Here is a 20646-nt window from a genome sequence, read left to right as displayed (position 1 = left end):
GTAAATTATGATTGATCATGTTCCTCAGTAGCTTGTATTAACTTTCTACTCCTTCCTGTATCACACGTAGACACAACTCAAATAAACACGCACTTGTGTGAACCAGGACAGCAGGACTGTCAACAGTAGACTTCAGGCTTGTGTGTGTTCTGTGGTGAGTTTTTCGAAAGCTCTTCTTGAAATATGATTGGTCTGTTTTTGGTCCCATGTGCGAGAACTCTACTCTCTGAATATGCAAGAGTGTGAAAGAAGAGGAAGCAAGAGGAGGAGTCTGCAGATGAGGATGTGGAGGTAAGATCGAGAGGAGGGCCCTTCCTGACATACAGCTGAGCTGAGCGCTTAGAGGAGGCACTATTCTTCTTCTTCTTCCTCTTAAACTATGGAGTAAAGCTGCACACACACTTTCACTTTTTAAGGATTTGGGGTAAGCGTGCGGTTTTTACTTTATTGTCTTATCCTCTGAGTTTTTGTTGAGTTTGTTTCCAGACTCATGCAGTCATCCTTGTGAAGAACGAGGAAGAACTGCACTTTAACACAGTAACTGACTGTTAAGTGTGTGTTTATGTAGTTGTGTGATTCAGGTCTATAGTTCTCTGCTCTCAGGATCAGGAAAGAGTGAGCGAGGGAAGCGTTTCCACACAAAAACCTTCCTGAAAGTGGCTGAAAGACTGTAAAATGTTTGGAATGCGGCCGGGCCCTCAGGTCACTACATGTGAGATGAAGCTGTGATATCCATTTACCTGCAGCTCTGTGTGTGTGAATTATTTTGTCCTGAACTAAAGCAGCTCAGATTTTGCTTTTCTCTGAAACGACACACAACTGTTGCCAAGATAAACATCCAACCTGCGCGGTCACACAATACACACACACACAGACAGGGTTCATTTCTCATCCACTTTGGAACAGAGGCAAATGTTAAACATCTTTTAAGGTCAAATTGGTGATTAGTTCAATGATTCACTGTGGCACATTTGGTTGATCTGTCCTTCTGTGGGTGTGACTGACAGTTCCTCCATTGCAGCAGGGCTACAAACTTGCACAAAGTCTGCCTCAGTTCCTGTAAACTGCTAAATATAGAATGATGCAGCCAGCGTGTTATCATTACTGCAAGATTGCCTCAAATTCATTGTGCTGTAGTAAAGCTGCCGATTGTGTCGCCCTAATCAGCAAAGACGTGACAAAGTCTTTGACCACAATTCCACTTGGACTGAGACTGTTGTGGATGAAGGTGAGACCTCCTTCTGTTCATGCAAAGCTGTCCGAATGCTCATATTTCACAGTGGGAGTTATCACACAGGATACTATATCAGAGAGAGAGAGAAAGAGAGAGAGAATTGCACTTCCTTGTTTGAGCTGGAGAGTTTCCAACAAATTCTTCAGTTGAATTTGGATGGAAAACAATAGCTGTGTGAGCTGGAAGAGGGTAAAGTCCTTCTGCAGGGACAGATGAGTGTTTTAAGTTGTGATTATGTAATTTTGACAGTGAAATGCTGGCAGTATCAGATACAGTATATACTGTACATGTGCTGCTGTTTGCCAAACTGGGTCACTAAATGGAATTTCTTCAACAAAAATACTTACTCAATACAGAGACTTTAAAGGACCAAGCTGCAGAGCCTTGTTACCAGAGAAAGATTGATCATATTCAGCAGATTAGTGCTAATTGAAGGATAGTCTGTTTTATTTGCATCAATTTGAACACGGGGCAGACGGAAGGGGGGAGAGGGAAGTGAAAAAAAGGTGACGTCGCCTCATCCCTGCTTCATTAAACACAGCGACACATTTTGTTCTTACAGTCCAAACACTTGTGTGTGTGTTGATGGTGGCATATGAGACAATCAATATTGTATAGGGGTTATTATAGGGGGTTAAAATTCAAAGATGTTCCGAGAGACTGTGTATCTTGCTCTGCTGCGCATTTGTAATGAAATGCATGTTTATGGAGAGCTGCCTTATGTTGGTACATGTGCACCACTCACTATACACACACAGCCCTGATTATTCTATAATGACAATAGCTGAATGACTAATGAGCTAGAAATAGAAGGTTGAAGAGCTGCAGGCTGATGTGTAACACGCATACCATAGAACTGGTATATTGGCTGAGGCACAGCAGTGTGTGTGTGTTCTGCTCAGAGGAAAACAGTGACGCCACATGGTGTAAAGAACTTTATTTTTAGAACACACACAGTTAATCATTTGTTAGTTTTATTGGTTTATTTTTATCAGAGCAGCTTCAGTGATCTGCTCTCAGAACAAACAAACAAAGGAAAAGTATAACAGAACAGTAGAAGTGATGCGCTCGTTATAACTCATACCTCCACCAATGCCGAACAAGCCTAAATGTGTGTTTGAATTAAAAACGTGTTACTAACTGAAACAATTCTGTGGTCAAACCTTTCCTCTGCATTTGACCCAATCTGACAACTTTAGTAGCTTCACACAGGTTGGGCTCAGCATTTCAACCAAAGCACCTTCTGTGAGTCGGCTGTGCTAAATTCCACAGAGCTGTGCTGCATTCAAGTATAATCCATATACTTAATTGCTTTATTTGTCATGAACAGCAGTGGTGTGTAGGCGGTCACATGTGCAGTAATTGACAGTTTGTGTTTACATTCTGAATGTCATCAGGTGTGGAGGGAAATTAGGCGTGTTTACGTTTCAGCAATCTTAGTGATCATTGTGTGTGATGAGGTCAATGTCACACTGTGGAAAAGTAAAACAATGTTTAATTCAACAGTAGAACTTTGCAAATTACTGAACAAAACATTTAGAAAATCAGTATGATTCATATTTTTCTGTATTTTTAAGTTTAACATGATTAAACAAAATATTTGTCAAATTTACAGTCCAATAACCTTAAATATTATATTTTGTAAAAGTTGTCGTCATAGTTGTGTTGCAGAGTGTGTGTGTGATTTGTTACATTCTCCTTTTTTTTTCCTGACAGATTTTGCTTTGCCTGAGCTTTCCTACTGAGATATTATACACACACACTCCTCCAGACACACCCTGTTCTCACAAATCATTTCACTGCTGTCTGTAAATATTATCTTAACAGACTGTGAGGTTTTTCACCGTTGAGTCTTCACAGCTGATGATGTCACGGCAGCTCTCATGTCTAAAATCTAAAAACGTCTCTTTTTCTTACTAACTTTTCCGACTTAAAGATGCATGTCGATATCACCGTGAATGCTCAGTGTTCCTCTCTGTCTCTCTGCAGATGAGTGACCAAGACAGCAGCACCTCAGCCTCTCAAACAGAAGGAGAAATGGAGGGAGAAGGAGAGCGAGAGGATAAACTGAGGGAGGATCCGCCGCTCAGTCTATCCAGCTTCTCCTCATCTCTGTGTGCTATGGTTCGCATCAAACAGAAGTACATGGCCATGAAGAAGCGCCGGCTGGAAAAGTCAGCAACCCTGGGAGGAGGAGAAGCAGGGGGAGGAGGAGCGGGGCCTCTCATTGGGGCCCCCACTCGCACCAGCCCCAAAATCTTCACCTTTGATGGCCTCAGCCCGCACTCCTTCACTCACCCACCGGCCTCTGTTTCCCAGAGGAAGAAGAGAGGAAAGAAGAGAAGAGTGATGTTTCCTAACCGAGGCAGACGCAGGGCTCCTCCGGCTCAGGAGCGCAGCCGAGCCAAATACTGCCTGTACCTGCTGTGTGCCATCGTCTTCCTCCAGGTGGGTGGATGGTGGAGGTCTGCACTGGATATTATAAAACACACACACACACACACACACACACACACACACACACACACACACACACACACACACACACACACACACACACACACACACACACACACACACACACACACACACACACACACACACACACACACACACACACACACACACACGGGCCAGGCACACACACACACACACACACACACCAATGAAATCACAATAGTGTCTGTCTATCTGCCCCTCAGGTCTACAATGCCATAGAGAACCTGGACGACCACGTTCTCAGATACGACCTGGAGGGCTTGGAGAAAACTCTAAGGAGGGAGGTGTTTGGCCAGCAGGGGGCAGTGGAAGGTCTCCTGGCCCACCTGAAGGACTACTTGTCCACTTACATCCACAACAAGCCCCTGGTGCTCTCCTTGCACGGCCCCACCGGAGTGGGGAAGAGCCACCTGGGCCGTCTCCTGGCGGGACACTTCCGCTCTGTGGTGGGGGAGACGCTGGTGCTTCAGTATTTCGTCCTGCACCACTGTCCCCTGGAGGCCGACGCCCTGCGCTGCGCCCGCGACCTGTCTGTTTTGATCTCGGACACGGTTGCGAGAGCCGAGGAAGAGGAGAAGATCCCGCTCTTCATCTTTGACGAGGCTGAGCACATGCACGGGGAGATCATGGATGTGCTGCGCGACCTCGTAGTCTCAGATCACTCCAACGAGTACCTGAACGCCATTTACCTCTTCCTCAGCAATCTGGGCCACTCGCACATCACTAAACATATGCTGCATAACTCTTCAAGTATTTCTATGGCTATGACGGCAGCTGGTCGTCATAGTAACCTAGTGAAAGAAATAACACCAGTGCTTCGTAACACTCTGGAGGAGCTTCACCCGCTGTGGACGGAGGCGGACATCTTGCCTCTGGGCCTTCTGGAGAAAGGTCACGTGATGGAGTGTTTCAAGGATGAAGTGACTCGGGAAGGCTTCTACCCCGATCTGACCAACATAGAGCGTCTGGCGGGGGAGATTGAATATTATCCCACTGTAGGAGGGCGGGAATATTCCAAGATGGGCTGTAAACAAGTGGTGGCTAAAGTGAATTTACTGTGAAGAAAAACTTGCGGCTGGATGTAAAATCTGCAGTTAAAAGAAACAGGAAGTACTCGGCTTTGGTAACATGGCTACAAATCTTGAATGGTAGAAGTCGGAGCCGGTGCAGAGTTGTGTTGAGAGGCTCGCCAGCGGTCTGGAGTCCTTTCCTGTGAGATGCGACGGAAGATGAGACACTCAGGAAGGCTGGGGGACATTTATCAGGCGGCGTCTTGCTTCACTATCAGCAGAGAAGAAGTGAAGATGGTGATGAAGAGGAGCAATATTCATGCATTTATAGAGCTGAAAGAAACGTTACAAACACTCATTGTAGAAGATCAAAAGGTGTTTTAGAGATTGAATGCGGTACTGTGGTGACTCATAATGGATCATATGCCACAGATACACAAGGACACTTTAATATTTGATTTCTAATCCGTTATATTTAGATCAGTAATGTGCATTATCTGCTAATAAATCACAAAGGCAGAAAAAAGCCCAAATGAGTCTTTTTCTAATAAAATACCTTCGTCGTGGATCTGTGGCGGAATTCTTTCTTTGCGTTTAACAAACTAACACTACTCTGGAAATTCACAGAAAGGGTGAGAGATTAAATCTGGCCTTTCCAGATGAGAAGCAACAATGCAAATCACTGTGCTGCTCTAGTTGCTGCTCACAATTCAACCCAATTCTGAACCAAATTGCAGGCGTAGATCATTGCAGTTGTCCTCAGCTCACACTGTTAATGCATCATGAAGAATAGGATCCGTATTCAGGTCCAAAATAAGATCTTTGTAGTTAGAATGTTTGATTCAAAGGTCGTTGCTTTCAATGACGCATTCAAAAAAGAGGTGCTGCTTTGATTCAATGTTTTTTTTAATTATAATTCCCTTGATGTTGGAAAATGAGGTACTGCGTCTAAATGACAGAGAAACAAAGAAATGACCTTTATGATGACGACATACTGGATAGAACACGTTTACCAAAAGAAAAAGAAAAAAGATCACAATGTGAAAACCCTCCCAGCTTCACTCAGGAGGAGCAGGAGTGCTGCTGTACAGAGGGAATGGAGCTCAGATTGTTTGGAGGCAAAACAGCAACGAGTGCAGGTCCCAAAAACCATGACAAAGATAAAAACAAATCTAATGCTGCTGTGATCCCAGTGAGCAGGTGCCGACCTTAAATAACCTCCAGTGACATCGCTTCATTTGGAATAGATGAAAACAATATTGTAGAAATGCCATCTAGCTACAGCGTTGACCAGAAACTTCCACTTCAGACGATCTCACCTCCCAAATGAGCAGCCGTAGATTTAAAATAAAGCTTATTGTAGTAAAATCATGACGCGTGGATCCAAACATGAGTCATAATCAAAACAATTACAAAAGGAAAGAAACCAACTTGGACCCAGCGAACAAACATTCTGCTCTGCATCAAACGTGCTTCCACAACTCAGGAACAACAATGGAAGTCGAGAACTTACACACACACATCAATGATCACATCAGCCGGGAGCTACAGGGGAAATAAAGTGTCACTTCAATAACTATCTTATTATGCATGAGGGTCAACAAACACATCTTCAAGCTCGCTACTCCTACAATGTAGAGAGCTGACTATTACCGCCCAAAACACTCATGTAATGTGTGATTAAACTAGTGTGTGTACAGCGACGTGTGAGTGCGAGTCCAGAATGGATGAGCTTGATGGATTGGTGGGATCGGAGCACTTTTGTTTGAATGTGTGTAATGGTGGTGATCGGTTCTGGGCGTTTCCTCTTCTCTTCTCTTGTTGCTTCCCCCTTCTCCTCCTTTATGCCTCGAGCTCGAAGCCCATGCCGACCTTGTGTCCGCCGGCGTTGAAGTTCTTCCCGTCGATCAGGGCCGACAGGGTGACCTTCACGCCTGCAGACGCACAATTTACAAATCGTTTCAGAAACAAATCAGACAGATGTTGGGCTGTACAGATAAGATCTTTTGCGAGACGCTTGTGAACGTACCTGGCCTCAGGCTCTGGGTGTATCCCACTCCGATCAGGCTGGCATTGTTCACTTTGGCCTGTGGGGTGTGACAACATGACGCATGAATGACGGTAGGATGTTTCATGAGGGATTGTTTCATTGCTCACGTATTAAGGCGGGAAACCTACAGACAGCGAGGCGTCTTTGTCCAGCTGGTATTTAGCTGCGATGCCAAAGCGAGTGTTGTTACTCCCGGCGGTCCAGGCCAGAGTGACGGCTGTCTCCAGCTCGTCGTTCACCTTCTGGTAGATGGAGCCTCCGAACTCGGTCCCGTCGTTACTGAGAGACGGGAGAGACAAAGACAGATTTGAGTCATCAGAGCATCGATGGTATTCAACAGAAGAAGAGTTCATAGAGCGGACCGGACACACTCACACGTTGGTGTGTAGCTGGAAATCTCCGGCCTTGTATCCCAGAGCAAAGTTGTTCTGGACCAGTTTAGACTTGGCGGTGTCGAAGGCCATTTGGTAGCCCGCTAGCCAGCCCTCGTAGCCCAGCACAGCCGCGGCGTGGACAGTGGGACCTTCAAAGTCCACATCGCAGCCCAGGTTCACGAAGTCGCGCTTGAAGGCCGACTTCAGCTTGCCGCTCTTCTTCCTGAAACGAGAACCACATTTTTGGGGTTCATTGAAAAGCCTACAGACCCGGAACGTTCACGCCAAAGAGCTCCAGAATGCTACAACTTACAAAACACAATGTCTGTGACCTAGTTGAGTATTTCTGAGGATGTGTGATTGTAGCTGAGAGAGTTTGTGTTTGTATTTGTTGTGCGTTACAGATAACTGTAGTCTCACCCGGTATTTGGTACAAAAGACGTATCCAAGGCAACTTTCAGTCCTTGAGTCAGCTGTGGAGTAAAGAAACACCGAGTCAACATTCCTAATCTTTCAAAAGTCACGTAGACGTTTAATCTTTAAAACCGCTCACACTGGGTCACCATTACTGGGCCTGACCACTTTACACACCTGGTCCTCCACAGTCACTTCAGTAGCCAGCGTGTTGTCTGTGTTCCACTTCTGGTTGAAGGTGAGGCCGAGCTCCTTCATCTTGTACTTGGTCTCCAGACTTCCCGCCGCCTTCCCCGTGTCGGTGTTGCTGGAGCCGGATGTGTTGAACTCCTGACATTGGAATTGAAATAACAAATGTAGCGGAACATTTGAGATGGTGCACTTCTTCTTCTTCTAATAACCCGACAACAGAAGTGGTACAGATGGGATAAAGGAAGTTAGGAACGTCTACGGCACGGGACAGACAAACAAAATGAGTCTTAGTGTGTGTGTGTGTGTGTGTGTGTGAGGGTAACGGAGACATCAGAGGGGGCGATGACACTTCCTGTGAGCCGTGCGATGACCTGCGACTCCTGTTGAGGCAGGTCTCAACCATATCCTGTCAAATTGGGTTGGTTTCCCGTGGGAATGCCTCGGGTGTGGGCGTCGATGTGAGAGTGTGGTGTGTGTGTGTCATAATCGCAGAGGAACAAGGGGAAAAGCGATATATGGGAAATGTTTGGCTTTGTGAGACGATTACAAGGAAATCTGTGTTATTTCTGTCGGAGTTGATGGATGTATGATGGTGTGACTGCGTTGTGAACAGAAGCACACGCAAGAAGGGAAAGTGCAGGCGGCAAGGTGTCACACACACAACATCCATCTGAGGTGTTCTGTTGTTTTGATAGTAGAACAGAAGGAAAAGCAAACCGGGCTGATAGAGTGAGACGACTCTGCATTCCACAAACGTTCCATCATGCATCGTACAAGAACACTGAGCAAAAGTTTAACTCATTAGACGGTTCTGACAGGAAGGAAATGAAAGGACAGTGAAGAGGATGATGATGGGGATGAGCGACAACAGGACAGAAACCCATCAAGAGGCCGCTTGAATGTGACAGAGGGTGTCAGCAGCTGTCTTACCATCTACATTAGAGCGAGTGCGGTCCAGAGCAGCAGCATGGAGACAGAGCAGGGGTTAGGAGAGGCAGGGAGAGAGAGAGAGAGAGAGACAGGACACAGGTTCACAGACCTGTCTCTCTCTCCATGACAAAGATAAAGCCACAGGATCCACCTAGAAAACTCAATATCAGGGTGACAACAGGGGTCAGGTATGACAGTTATGAGGGCGTGGAGGGTTTGGGTTTAATTATTCTTGCTGAAGGAGGAGGTAAGGAGGGAAGGAGCAGAGAGAACGCCATTGAAGGCGAGAGCGGTGGGGGGGGGGGCAGAAAGCATCTAGAGGTCAAAACAAGTCCAAGTCTCCTCACCACTCCGCTTTGTGACTTGGTCTTCAGGTCCAACTTCACAATCCCGAAGCCTGAAGGATCAAATGACAAACTGAGATCAGACACTTCTAAAGAAGACTTTGGTTTCATGTGGGTCTGGGGGATTGTGCGACAGTAATTGAAGGATAGGAAGCGTTTAAGATCACCTAACAGCAAAAAGCACCACTGTGGCTGCTTGCTGTGGACCATCTGAACGTGTGAATTCATATTACCTACATTATCATCCTCACCTTTTCTCTAATTAGCTTTAAGCCTGCAGTGCATCTTGGGCTATTTGTAATGGCATTATGGCAAATTATCATTAAATTATGTTAAACTTACAATTGCACTGCACATCAGCGTTCTGGGTGTTGCATTGAACAGATCTAGATTGTTTGTATTGTAGCTGTAAGCCATTAAATTCATTTGGAAACATTAGTGCAGATACTCTTACGGTTCAGGTTTAAACAGCCTGGGCCGGTAAGGGTTAACGACTCACCGTAGCCTTTGCTGAATATGTCCTTGGCAGCCTTGCCCAGGTCCGAGTATGAAGGAGGGACGGCCATTGTGTCTGAGGAAACAATGAGAGCAATGAGTGACTGTGCTAGTCTGTCAGCTCGTTTCTTTCTTTCCTGCAGGATCCCAAAATATTCCCGGGACAGACGGACATTTAATCCCGTTGACATCTCCTCTGCTCTTTAGCTGACAGAGCCCAGAATCCATCTCCATCCAAGCCTTCCATAACCTAATCCCAATCAGATGGATCAATAACAAATGATCAGATCTGGGAAAAATAACGGTTTTATGCTGTTTTCCCTAATCAGGCAAAAAGAACGAATTCCTCAGTGAAGCATGTTTCCCACTGAGCTCCAGCTGATGGGAACAAGTTGTTCCCTTCCAGCTGCACCTGCAATCACACTGAACAAAAGGCCCCTCTCCCCAAATCAACGAATTACATCTTAAATCCTTGAAAAGAGCTGAAATTTCCATTATAAATGAAAGGATCGTAAAGAAACACTGATCCGTGAGTAATTTAGTCATCGGGGATCAATGATGTAATAAGCGTCCTACCTCTTTATCACCCAAATACACTAAAGTCTATGATCCAGAGAAGCTGATGCTACTTTACCGGAATGCTTTCTGTTAACAAATGGCTGTTAAGAACCCAAACCTCCTTCTGCAGAGTGATTTGCTGGGACAAAGGAGGACAGATGGGTCAGCGAAGGAGCTGTGGGGGTTTAGTTTGACACTTAGCTAATAGAACATACACAATGGCCACAATCAGACAATCCCAACTGCTCCTATGTAATTAACTTACACACAATAAATACGAATTAAACACTGAAAAATTCATGGGTTCATCTGAGCATTTAAACCATCAACATCATTATATAACTGAGCTAACGGTAACGTGCTAGCCGCAGCTAACCTTGACACAAGAAATGTAACTTAAATCGAATTTGGCATAAAGATTCAGCGTTTCGTTTGATATTATTAAACGCGTTAATGTTCCGTACCAGTGCAGGCGTGAGGAAGGGGTGTGTGAAGCCCGGAGAGTCCGTGACGTGATGCTGCTGAGTGGGCTGACAGCAAGCTTAGTTTAGCTTATTTTAGCTTAGTACTAACGGGACAGGACACAATGAAGGAGACACACGGCTCATGCGCGGTGACGGCTCTGACGCGTGTGAACACTAGAGGGCACTGGAGAGGCGACGATGTGGGTAACTATTAAAACCCTCTGAATAACTTTCACAGCAAAACAAAACAAGAAGGAAAATAAGAACATTTCAATGTGTTGAATAAGTTTAATAAATAGTGTTATTATTATGAAATTATATTTATTCCTCGCCTGCCCTTTTACAAAAACAATATAGTCCTGTGCGGTACATTTCACTACGGAGGAGCAAAGAATTATCTTAGAGGCGTTTGAATTATTGAATGAATTATCTCAAATCTAAGCAAATGTTGTACACTTTAAATGAGTTTTAACAATATGCGGCTACTCTAAATGGCATAAAGAATAGATAAGCAAGACGTACTTGTAAGATACAGTGTGTCTTTATTTAGATTTACTGTAATTTTGCCCCGGAAAAGCTAAGGTGTATGCACTTTTGTTTGTATAGTTGAATATTTGTAAATATAGTTTATTTTAAACAACCCGTATTTCGACAACAATGCGGATAATCTGAAAACTCAAGCAGTTACACAAGAACTATGTCACTATCGAGCAGGAAGTGAAGCAATCTTCTCATGAATATTCAAAGTTGACTCCTTTACGGTCATGGTTTATGTTGGGGGGCGGGGTTCCAGGGCCTGGATTTTACCACTGCACGGCCGTATTCACAGAAACCTGAGAAAGAAGTACGACATTTGTCACGTGACACCAGCGTCCAATGCAGCGTGTGTGTAACAACCAACTTCTCCACCGGAAGACACAGAGGAGCTAACTCAGAGAAATATTGCAGCGTTTCAATGGAGCGTTTGTTTGGGTTGCTAAGTTAATGGCGGTGGATTCAGCCAACAGCAGCGCAAACCGCAGTGTGATAGCGGGAAGTTCAGCCAATCGGTTACAAGTAGGCGGGGCATCATGCGAGCTAACGTAAGCGTTGCAGGAAGAAGAGGCCGATTCAGGAAGCCATTACGTTGCGCACATCGATTGAGTAAATCCTACTATTTTTGCGTACAATACGCACAATTACCTCTCCGAAAGCAGAACTTTTTCAATTATGGCATCGCTGGCGAAAAAGAGGAAAATGAATTTCTCTGAAAGAGAGGTGGAAATTATTGTGGAAGAAATAGAGAAACAAAAGCACACACTGGTTAACCACTACAATGCTGGAGTCCCACATATGACAAAGAATAGCGCGTGGGTGGAAATCCTGAAAAAGGTGAATGATGTCACCACCTGCCCCAGAGAATTGGCCGAGGTGAAAAAGAAGTGGTCCGATATGAAGACGGAGGTCAGGCGGAAAGTGGCCCAGGCCCGGGCTGCGATAGAGGGGACCTCCACAGACTGCACTCCGGTCCCCGTCATCCTCACATCTCTGCAGCAGAGGATCTGTAACCTGCTCGGGGAGGCCACGATCATCAGTCTGCCAGCAGGAGATTCGGACGCTGAGATAACGTTACCTGTTACAGTGAACGCTGCTGCCACGGTCACGCTCACGGAGAGTAAGTAAACGCAACTTTACCCACTGTGAGCGTCCATCACACACACAGGTTACTGCTTCAGGGTTATTGTGTGGAATTGTGTGTTATTAGAAAGAAGCTGTAAAAGAGAAGAAGGACTGAGTTGTTATTGAGTTATTTTTTTGCACAAGCTGATGCGTTTCTTTCCTCCAGGCTCAGATATGTAGGTTCTTAATGGTGCACAAACATGTCAGCATTTGATTCTTCTTGTTTTTCTGATCAAACCTGCTGCCAGTTTGGGAAACCATCAGGAGAGAGTAAGAGTAATAACATCTGGCTACCTTTGGGAAAATAAAGTGTGGCTTTTGTGTGTGTTTTCATTTGATACTGTCAGACATTCTTTGTAAAACTGCACAAAGACACTGGCTGGCTGAGACTAACCGTACATGTCTCTGTCAGCTCTCAGCCTCGGACATAGAGTTAAATCTGAAGCGTCCAAAATCACTTTTCCTCATTTTCTCGATGATCCAGAAAAATGATACTTCTCAATACATCATACTGTTCACCAGATCTCATGTAGCCCTACCAATAACATAGATTTAGAGGAAACTCAAATACTTGTATTTCATGTAGACGTCGTGTAAACAAGACAAGAATGCTGACAACGAATCATCTGGTCTGTATGCTTTGCCTTTGAAGTGCCTGCAGGGTCCATGTGTGAGGACTTTAGGGTGTTTCTTTGTCTTTCTGATCATCTTGTCATACAGATGTTCAGGTGATGTCTAATATTCTGCTGTATGTTTTATTGTGTCATGTTCTGTGTCTCCTTTAGCTCTTCCAGCCAGCTCAGGTACGGGTTGTGACGAAGCAAAGCCATTGAAGGGTAATTTTGTTTTCTCCAGTATCCCTTCAAAGATGCACCAATATTTCTGTTTCACACTCTTTTCATTTGGAATATTTTTTGTTACTCATCAGCATGAGGTAATTGACTTCATTCAGCTGATAGTTCTCATACATTTCTGAGAAGCGCAAAGCAATAACAAACAACTGAGGAAGAGATACAAACCTTACCCTGAAATACAGACACGGCTAAAGGTGTTGATACTGGACAAAAAATGGCCTGGACAAAATTATTGATACCCTTTACAATTGATGAAAAATAGTTGGATCAAAGTGATATTTCAATATGTAAGCTGTCCATTCCGTTTCTGATTTCATTGTATCCTGCACAGATTCAAGTATTCTGCTTAATCTGGGGTCAGTTTCCCTCTTGCAGCCTCATCCAGGGAAGTTGGCTTCTTCCTTAAATATCCTGATCATATTTGCAAATGTGGTCACAGGAGCATCGAGCTGCTTGGAGATGCTCTTGTAAGCCTTTACCTTGACCATGTTTGGCAATTCTATCCCTCCTTATCTCAGACAACTCTTCCCTTCTTTCTTTCTCTGTCTCTCTCCAAAATGTGTAGATGCTCTGATACTATTGCGTAATCCAGGTTATTAAGAGCAAGCATTCTTACAATTGCAGTATAATCTATGTCAAGGTATGAGTTACTCGTGTTCTGTCCCCAAATAACAACAGTTTTCTGAACATTTTAATGTGCACGAGTCTAGAAAGTCATCTACAGGAAATACCAAAACTATTCCAAGAAGTTAAGCTTGTTTGGGCCCCAGAGGCCTGTGCAGACCATTAGCAGTTGCTTAGCGCACCTATGTCTTATGTCAGCTACTGTACAGTTAAGAATACACGTGTTATCTGTCCTGTTGATCATTTGCTCTCTGTGTTATCATGACTTGACATAATATAATAATAACATTATAATAATGATGTAAGTAAAGTATAAAGTAGCTTAGAAACATTGTCAGTGTCAAGTAAGGATCAGACCGGATTTGCCAGTTTGAACAGGTGTGTTTTGAGATGGCAGTTAAAGGTGAAGAGTGAGTCAAGATTGCAAATGTCTTTCCAAAGGCGCTGGGCAGAACAGCTGAAGGCTCTTAACCCGATGGAAGTCCAACAGGCAGACGGTGTAGAGAGTTGTGTAGAGGAAGAGGAGCTGAGCTTATGGAACAGTGTGTAGATATGAAGGAGCACAGAAAGATACGGCACACGGGTGATGGAGGGCCTTAGAAGTGAAGAGCAGAATCCTGAAATCAATGCGGCAATTAACAGGGAGCCAGTGAAGTCGATGAAGAACAGGAGTGATATGATCGATAGTTCTGCAGAATTCTGAACTAAGTGAAGTTTAGAAAAGTTACTTTCATTTACTTAAATGGAAAGCTTTCATCTGACCTGAAACATTCTTGGCTTCCTCCAACTTCTCTACTCTACACCTCACTCAAACACACACACTCACACACACTCACATACACCACCCTTGTGGCAGGACTGGCTGAAGGCCCCTCTATACTTCCTATGTCTGCTTGGTTGCAATGTTGTTTTGCCTGCTCTTTCACTGATATGTTCACATTCAACACTTGTGCTCTACTCCAGGCCTTAGTACTGTGTTTGTGTCATTCCCGGAGCAGAAAATGCTGGAATGAGATGACATTTCTGGCTGTCATTTGTTCTCTCTGACTGTCCACAGAACTGTATTGGGAAGTCATTAGATGTCAACATCAGCCAACATAACATTTACAGGACAAATCACTAATCATCGTTATCTAACTATTTATACTGTTTTGTAAGAAGTTTAAGAATTCCTTCAATACCTCTGGAACTTGCACTGAAAAGTTAATTAGTTGGTTAACATGTCATCAGTGGACACACCTCTCACAAACAACTGCTCTTCTGTTCTCCTCACACCAGAAACAACGTACCACACTCTGGAGGAGGGAGGTGTTGTGGAGTACTGCACCACCACTGTAGGTGACGCCACACCCACAGTGGTGGCAGCTGTAGAGACTCCGGTGGAGATGCTGGCCTCATCCTCGGCTTCCTCGCCACCACCTCAGGGTCAAGCCAAACCCAACGAGCTGAAGAGCCGCATCGCTCTCAACTCGGCGCGCCTGCTGCAGGAACAGAGAGTCACCAACGTCCACATCCGACAGATCGCCCAGCACCTAGAGGGACAGAACGAGTTACTGCAGATGATGCGGAGGTCCCAGGAGGCACAGGCGTATGCCCAGGAAAGACAAGCACAGGCTCTGGAGGGCACCCAGGCCGCCCTGCTCGCATTAGTGCAGATGCTCAGGCCTGCTCTCAAAGACCTGCGAAAGTTCCTGCAGAATGGGGCTGAGGTCAGTAACTCCAGCAGCACAGCGGTTGGGGGGACTGATGGTTCAGGAACAGAGGAGCAGGGCCGGCCCAAGACTCCTGTACCACAGAAAGCTGGGGAGACACAATAGACAACGCTGTGTGTGTGTGTGTGTGTGTGTGTGTGTGTGTGGCACTGCCATCTATCTGCACTGCGCGTAGATGGGCTTCCTTGTCCATGCACACACACACACCTCACAGCACCACAAACTCACGTCAAGAGTTGCCTTAATAAGAGCAAGTACAGAATCGTATCTGTTCTCTGATTTCAGAGAGAGCCACTGAAAAGGTCAAAACGTTACGCTGTGAATATTGTTTATAAAATGTTTTTGTTCATTTTACCGTTTTTGGACATTGAATTGTAATTTGACATAGTTTTTAATGCTTACACCTACAGGTTCACTCGATTTGATGCTTAGTTATCAGTGAAGAGTCATTATATTATTTTTTATCATTGTTGTTATTATTCTTATTAATATTAAGTCCAGAGATAATTGGTGTCTTGTTCATTGTATTGAGTATTGCTTCAGAAAGTAAAAACTTAAGAACAATTGCCTGCCTGCCATTTTCCACACTGTACCGCTGCATGCTGTACCCCTAATCAGCCAGCAGAGGTCAGTATGTATCAGCAAAGTTTCATCATTTTGTTAGATTAGCTGTAGCTGCATGTCATTTTAATCATGACTAATCCCCTTTTGTGGATTATTTGAATTAATTTGTTGATTATTCTTGAATACTACAATCTGCCAAGATTTTGTAAAGAGAATTAGATTTAACATGCAAGAAGGCAACTGGATTGGACAAACTAAAGAATATAGACATGAATAAGGCAGCAGATCTTTGATGGCCATTGTTCTACATTCTGCATTTGTAAAAAAAAAAAAAACACATTTCGAAGGACAGGCCTCTGCCAGATGGTCTTCATTTTGATTTCTGCAGAATATATTGTGACCCTGTGAAATATACTGGACACCTGCCTCCTCAAAGATAGCACGGAGCTCTTTAGACCAAGGTGAGTTGTGCAACTTATCCCTCAGGGAAACCTTTCATTTATCCTATCCAGTGACATAATGAGCAAATGGTTCCAAAGTTGAACCATTTCACAATTCTTTTGTGAAATGAAACTACAGAGTGTAATTTTGCATTTCTTTTGGGACAGATTCCACTGGGTGCCTCGGAGTGTTTGGCAGCAATGATGGAGCCACGGCCCACAGTGGGACACAACTAGGCAACAGGTACGTGCCTTTCCTGCATGACTCACCCTCTTGAGATGTAATTTGTTCCCAATTTAGTGCAATGACTTACAGAAATTATCTTTAAATATCAGTGAAATTCACTACATGAGGAAAAAATTACAGATAAATAGGGTAGAGACATATTTACAAATAGCACCCCATAGTTTTTAGGGTTCAGTTTTCATGCCCCTATGCACTGTTGCAAACTGCCTCTGTCACTTTGTGTATAATATTAACGCTGACCAAGCTGGCGTGTTGGCATTGCATTCTGGACTTAGTGAGGTCAGTCCCACATCTGCATCAGCACAAAGCCTCTGTTGTTTCAGGACGAACAATGCAGCTGGAGCCACAATAGATCTCCACTCACACACATCACCCTAATTGTGCTTTTTGCATGAATGTATGTTGATATGTATATAGACAAATGGACTATAAGCGTACAGATTGTGTCAAGTCCTAGTTAATAATGGTTACAATATGTATTTAAGTAATGTGATTATACTGGGTCACGAGATTAATAAAGGGAAGTGGGATAATGAGCAAATATACAGTGAATACAATGTTAATACTGAGTAACTACGACCTGAATGATAGCTGACTTAAGGATATGTTGAAATGACTTAATAATATAACCGAGTTTCAGATGACATCATCGTACTCATATTGATCAATGTACAATGTCCTTTGGCAACATGAGCTTAAGCACGATTTGTTCATATTATGTAACTGAGTCAGGTTTCACTGCTTAATGTTAATACATTAAGAATATGATCAATGATTATTTAAAAACAAAACGTTGCAACAAAGTGACACATATTTTTGAAGAGATTTAAACTACCTCTTATTAAAAGAAGCTGAAATTTCCCCCCCAAATTCAGAAAATAAATATGTAATGTATCACGGTCTGGAAAGCAACTGAAGGAACAAGGGAGACATCTGAGCAGGTGAGACAGGAAGCAGAGAGCAGGGATGGAGGGAGAGTGGCCCCTGGTGGCCGGGATGAGACGTGGCAGGTTCCGTAATGACAGGAGATGTCAGTGCAAAGTATGTTAGAGTTGAAAAAGCCTTTGTTAAATCATGGCTATCATGTAAAGATGTTATTAAAACCACCATCCACTAATGGACACATGGCTTGAAAAGTGTTGTCCGTGGAGATTATGTATTACTTTGTTACTTTTGTTACCATAATTTATTTATTTCCAATCTACTGAAATACTTAAAACAATACGAGATAACTTTGTTGGCCTTTTAGTGTTATGTTATTTTAATTTCATACAAGAGCAGCATTCATACACCTTAGCGACTGTACTAACACTCCGTATCACTAGATGGCGGTAATACACCCCAGTTGAATTTCAACCGCCCCAAACCAAAGAAGCAGATATGACGGATCAGCTGTACTTTTAAATCAAGAAGAAGAGTAAAACGTCAGTAAAATGGTAAGAAAGTACATCTTTAATGCCTTTTTAAAGGGGTAAATTTAATGAATTTGTTTGGAGCTTCAATTCGTACAGCAGTATAATGAAAGCTTCGGGTAGTTTCACCTCTTAAACCAGCCTGTGTTGTTGTTAGTGGTACAGATCCTTCCGTTTAGTTTGACCTCAGCTAATATTTGTCGTTGGTAACGCTGATTAAAATGTACAATAATGTATTCATAATGTATGTAATGCAACAACTGTCCAACTCGTAAGCATAGAAACCTCCAATTTTAAGGCACTTTACCTAATTGCCGTCAAACATACTACAGATCTTAGTTTTACAGGTGCACTTGTGGTTATTGCTTTATACAAGTAATCCCAAACCCCACAGCTGATAGAAGCGTTAAGTCATACTTTCACTGGGTCGGGGATAGATCCTTCGTACCCGTAGACACTAACCAAGTGTCTGAACTCTTCCTTCAGTAACCCCTTCAGTAGTAGCTACTGGTAGAAGATAACTTGTTCGTCACTATATGCAATAATTCCATGAATACTAGTGATTTAAGCAGCTGTACCTTTAATCATGATGGTGAATATGTTCTGTTCTGATGGTGTTTCCTTGTTTATAGGCTTCTGGGGTGGATCAAACTGTTGGTATGGGTCTTGTGGTCTTCAGCCTTCTACTGTTTACATACTACTCTGTCTGGGTCATCGTCTTGGTATGTACCTGAGTCCATACTTTCTTTGTAGTTCAACACAATGCAACAATACAAAAAATATATATATAAAATTTAAAGAGATTATGATGTACACTGGTCTTTAAAACCAGTTTTTATCAGAACTAGAGGAGACAAAAGACGATGCTTAAGGACTAAACTAAACATGGTGTTGTAGGGCGTAAACTTGTTGTTTTGTCTTTTGTAGTATTCTGGGGCCTTTGGGGACATTGCGCATACAATTATAGGATATTTTGGGGATCATTTTTTATACAGAAAGGGGGGGAAGAGGAGAGATAGAGAGAAAGACAGAAGGTTGTATTATCATTACTATTGATGTCGTTAAACTTTATACATAGACCCTGAGGTAGAATACAAGTAGATTGGAATTATGATGATCTTATAGGGTAAATACATTTTTTTACAGGATGATGTCAAACAGCAATGTAGGCTAGTACAAATCCCATTTTAGGCTGCGGTAAAGAGAAGGAGAGAAGAGAGACAGAAAAAAAACAAAGAGAGGACATCCCAACCAGAGACCAAACTAAGCCCACAGTCACCCAACATCCATACAATCCTGTCCTGGCCCGTCTGGGGTGTCAAATAAAATGAAAAAATAAAAAGGAACATTTTGAAATGTTCTCTTGAATTTCTTTGTCTCGCACTGAAACACATTTTTTCCAATCAAAAAATCTGATGTGGTATTTTGTTCTTTTCCAGCCGTTCGTGGACAGTGATCACATACTGCACCAGTATTTCCTTCCCCGGGAGTACTCAGTGATTCTGCCCGGCGTTGCAGCAGTGGTACTTTTACTTTGCATAGGTGAGTTGGTTTTTGCAGCCTGAATGTTTGGTGTTTAAATACTACGCTCATATTCAATCTCTAACATCTAACTACCCACTAGTGATGATCTGTCTGTGTATATTGATCACCTGCTTCTGTCTCTGCATACACTACACGCAGGGAACTCAAAACCACCAATGACTCAAGCACTTTGTCTTAGATATGTCAGTGTCTCTATTAACTTGAAGGATATAATTGTTTCATGATAGAGGTTAATCGTTTCAATCTATCTGAATTTTGTTGTGGAATGTGTCTCACTCACAGCATGATGCACATTCCTGAGTCATGAGACATGTAAATGGATGCAGTAACAATGTTCTGCTTCACAGGAGCCTTCACAGCAGTCATCCTGTCCAAGAGCCGCAAGCCAAAGAAAGTGGACTAAAGCACATAACATGGACGAGACCACTGTGTGGGTTGGAATATGTGAACAGTTTTGACCGCATTTGATGACCTGCAAGACCGTCTGTGGTAATATGATGTAATCCGTCTGACCATCTTCCTTCCAACACTGGTTCAGAATGGAGAAAATCATAGCTGCTGTAGGTCTGATAACAAATGCTCTGCAAGAGATCATGATCACTGTTCTGATATTTGTACAAAATTAGGAATTGGACATGCTTTTTGTCAGTGCTGAAGATGTGGCTTCAGTACAATAGGAGCACAGATGGCTGGTGTGGAGGTCAGGCTGTACATATTTGCTTGTAGACAATAGGTAGAATTGATAGAATCTTTTTTTTTTAGATGGGTGATTCTCATCCCTGGTCCTGGTCCGTCCCTGCAAATTTCCCTATCCCATTATATTTGACTAAACGCACCTGGTTTTGCTTATCAGGTGTGTTGATCATATTTTGACCATGTGTTTTCTCCAGATGAAACCTAAATAAAATGTTTATCTTGTGAGGTGACTTTCAAATCCTTGTCTGTTACTTGTAACTCCATACAATACTAGACTAGACTAGACTAGACGGCAGACTTCAGCATGTTAGAATAGCTGTTATAAAAAC

The 20646-nt window shown here is 43.3% G+C and overlaps 4 protein-coding genes across 4 annotated transcripts; 3 read left to right on the top strand and 1 right to left on the bottom strand.

The window, feature by feature from the left end:
- Positions 1-264: 264 nt before the first annotated feature.
- tor4aa (torsin family 4, member Aa) lies at positions 265-5309 on the top strand. Its single transcript, XM_076163862.1, has 3 exons — positions 265-424; positions 3224-3682; positions 3937-5309. The coding sequence occupies exons 2-3, from the start codon at positions 3224-3226 to the stop codon at positions 4792-4794; spliced, it is 1317 nt and encodes a 438-aa protein (XP_076019977.1). The 5' UTR covers positions 265-424; the 3' UTR covers positions 4795-5309.
- Positions 5310-5632: 323 nt separating this feature from the next.
- Positions 5633-10725, bottom strand: LOC143011135 (non-selective voltage-gated ion channel VDAC2). Its single transcript, XM_076163863.1, has 9 exons — positions 10565-10725; positions 9547-9618; positions 9051-9100; positions 7759-7911; positions 7588-7640; positions 7169-7390; positions 6922-7072; positions 6773-6830; positions 5633-6677 (listed from the first exon to the last, which is right to left on the bottom strand). The coding sequence occupies exons 2-9, from the start codon at positions 9611-9613 to the stop codon at positions 6586-6588; spliced, it is 846 nt and encodes a 281-aa protein (XP_076019978.1). The 5' UTR covers positions 9614-9618; positions 10565-10725; the 3' UTR covers positions 5633-6585.
- A 478-nt stretch (positions 10726-11203) lies between these two features.
- naif1 (nuclear apoptosis inducing factor 1) lies at positions 11204-16076 on the top strand. Its single transcript, XM_076163559.1, has 3 exons — positions 11204-12218; positions 13009-13059; positions 14980-16076. The coding sequence occupies exons 1-3, from the start codon at positions 11774-11776 to the stop codon at positions 15516-15518; spliced, it is 1035 nt and encodes a 344-aa protein (XP_076019674.1). The 5' UTR covers positions 11204-11773; the 3' UTR covers positions 15519-16076.
- Positions 16077-18017: 1941 nt separating this feature from the next.
- On the top strand, positions 18018-20547 carry dpm2 (dolichyl-phosphate mannosyltransferase subunit 2, regulatory). The gene is made up of 4 exons (XM_076163522.1): positions 18018-18100; positions 18709-18798; positions 19516-19618; positions 19969-20547. The coding sequence occupies exons 1-4, from the start codon at positions 18098-18100 to the stop codon at positions 20022-20024; spliced, it is 252 nt and encodes an 83-aa protein (XP_076019637.1). The 5' UTR covers positions 18018-18097; the 3' UTR covers positions 20025-20547.
- Positions 20548-20646: the final 99 nt, after the last annotated feature.

Source organism: Genypterus blacodes, unplaced genomic scaffold (genome assembly GCF_046128005.1).
Source record: "Genypterus blacodes isolate CSIRO-AG114 ecotype Tasmania unplaced genomic scaffold, CSIRO-AGI_Gbla_v1 ptg000133l_1, whole genome shotgun sequence".
Classification (NCBI taxonomy): Eukaryota; Metazoa; Chordata; class Actinopteri; order Ophidiiformes; family Ophidiidae; genus Genypterus; species Genypterus blacodes.
Note: the sequence above shows the minus strand (reverse complement) of the source record. Positions and strands in the feature narration are given on the sequence as shown.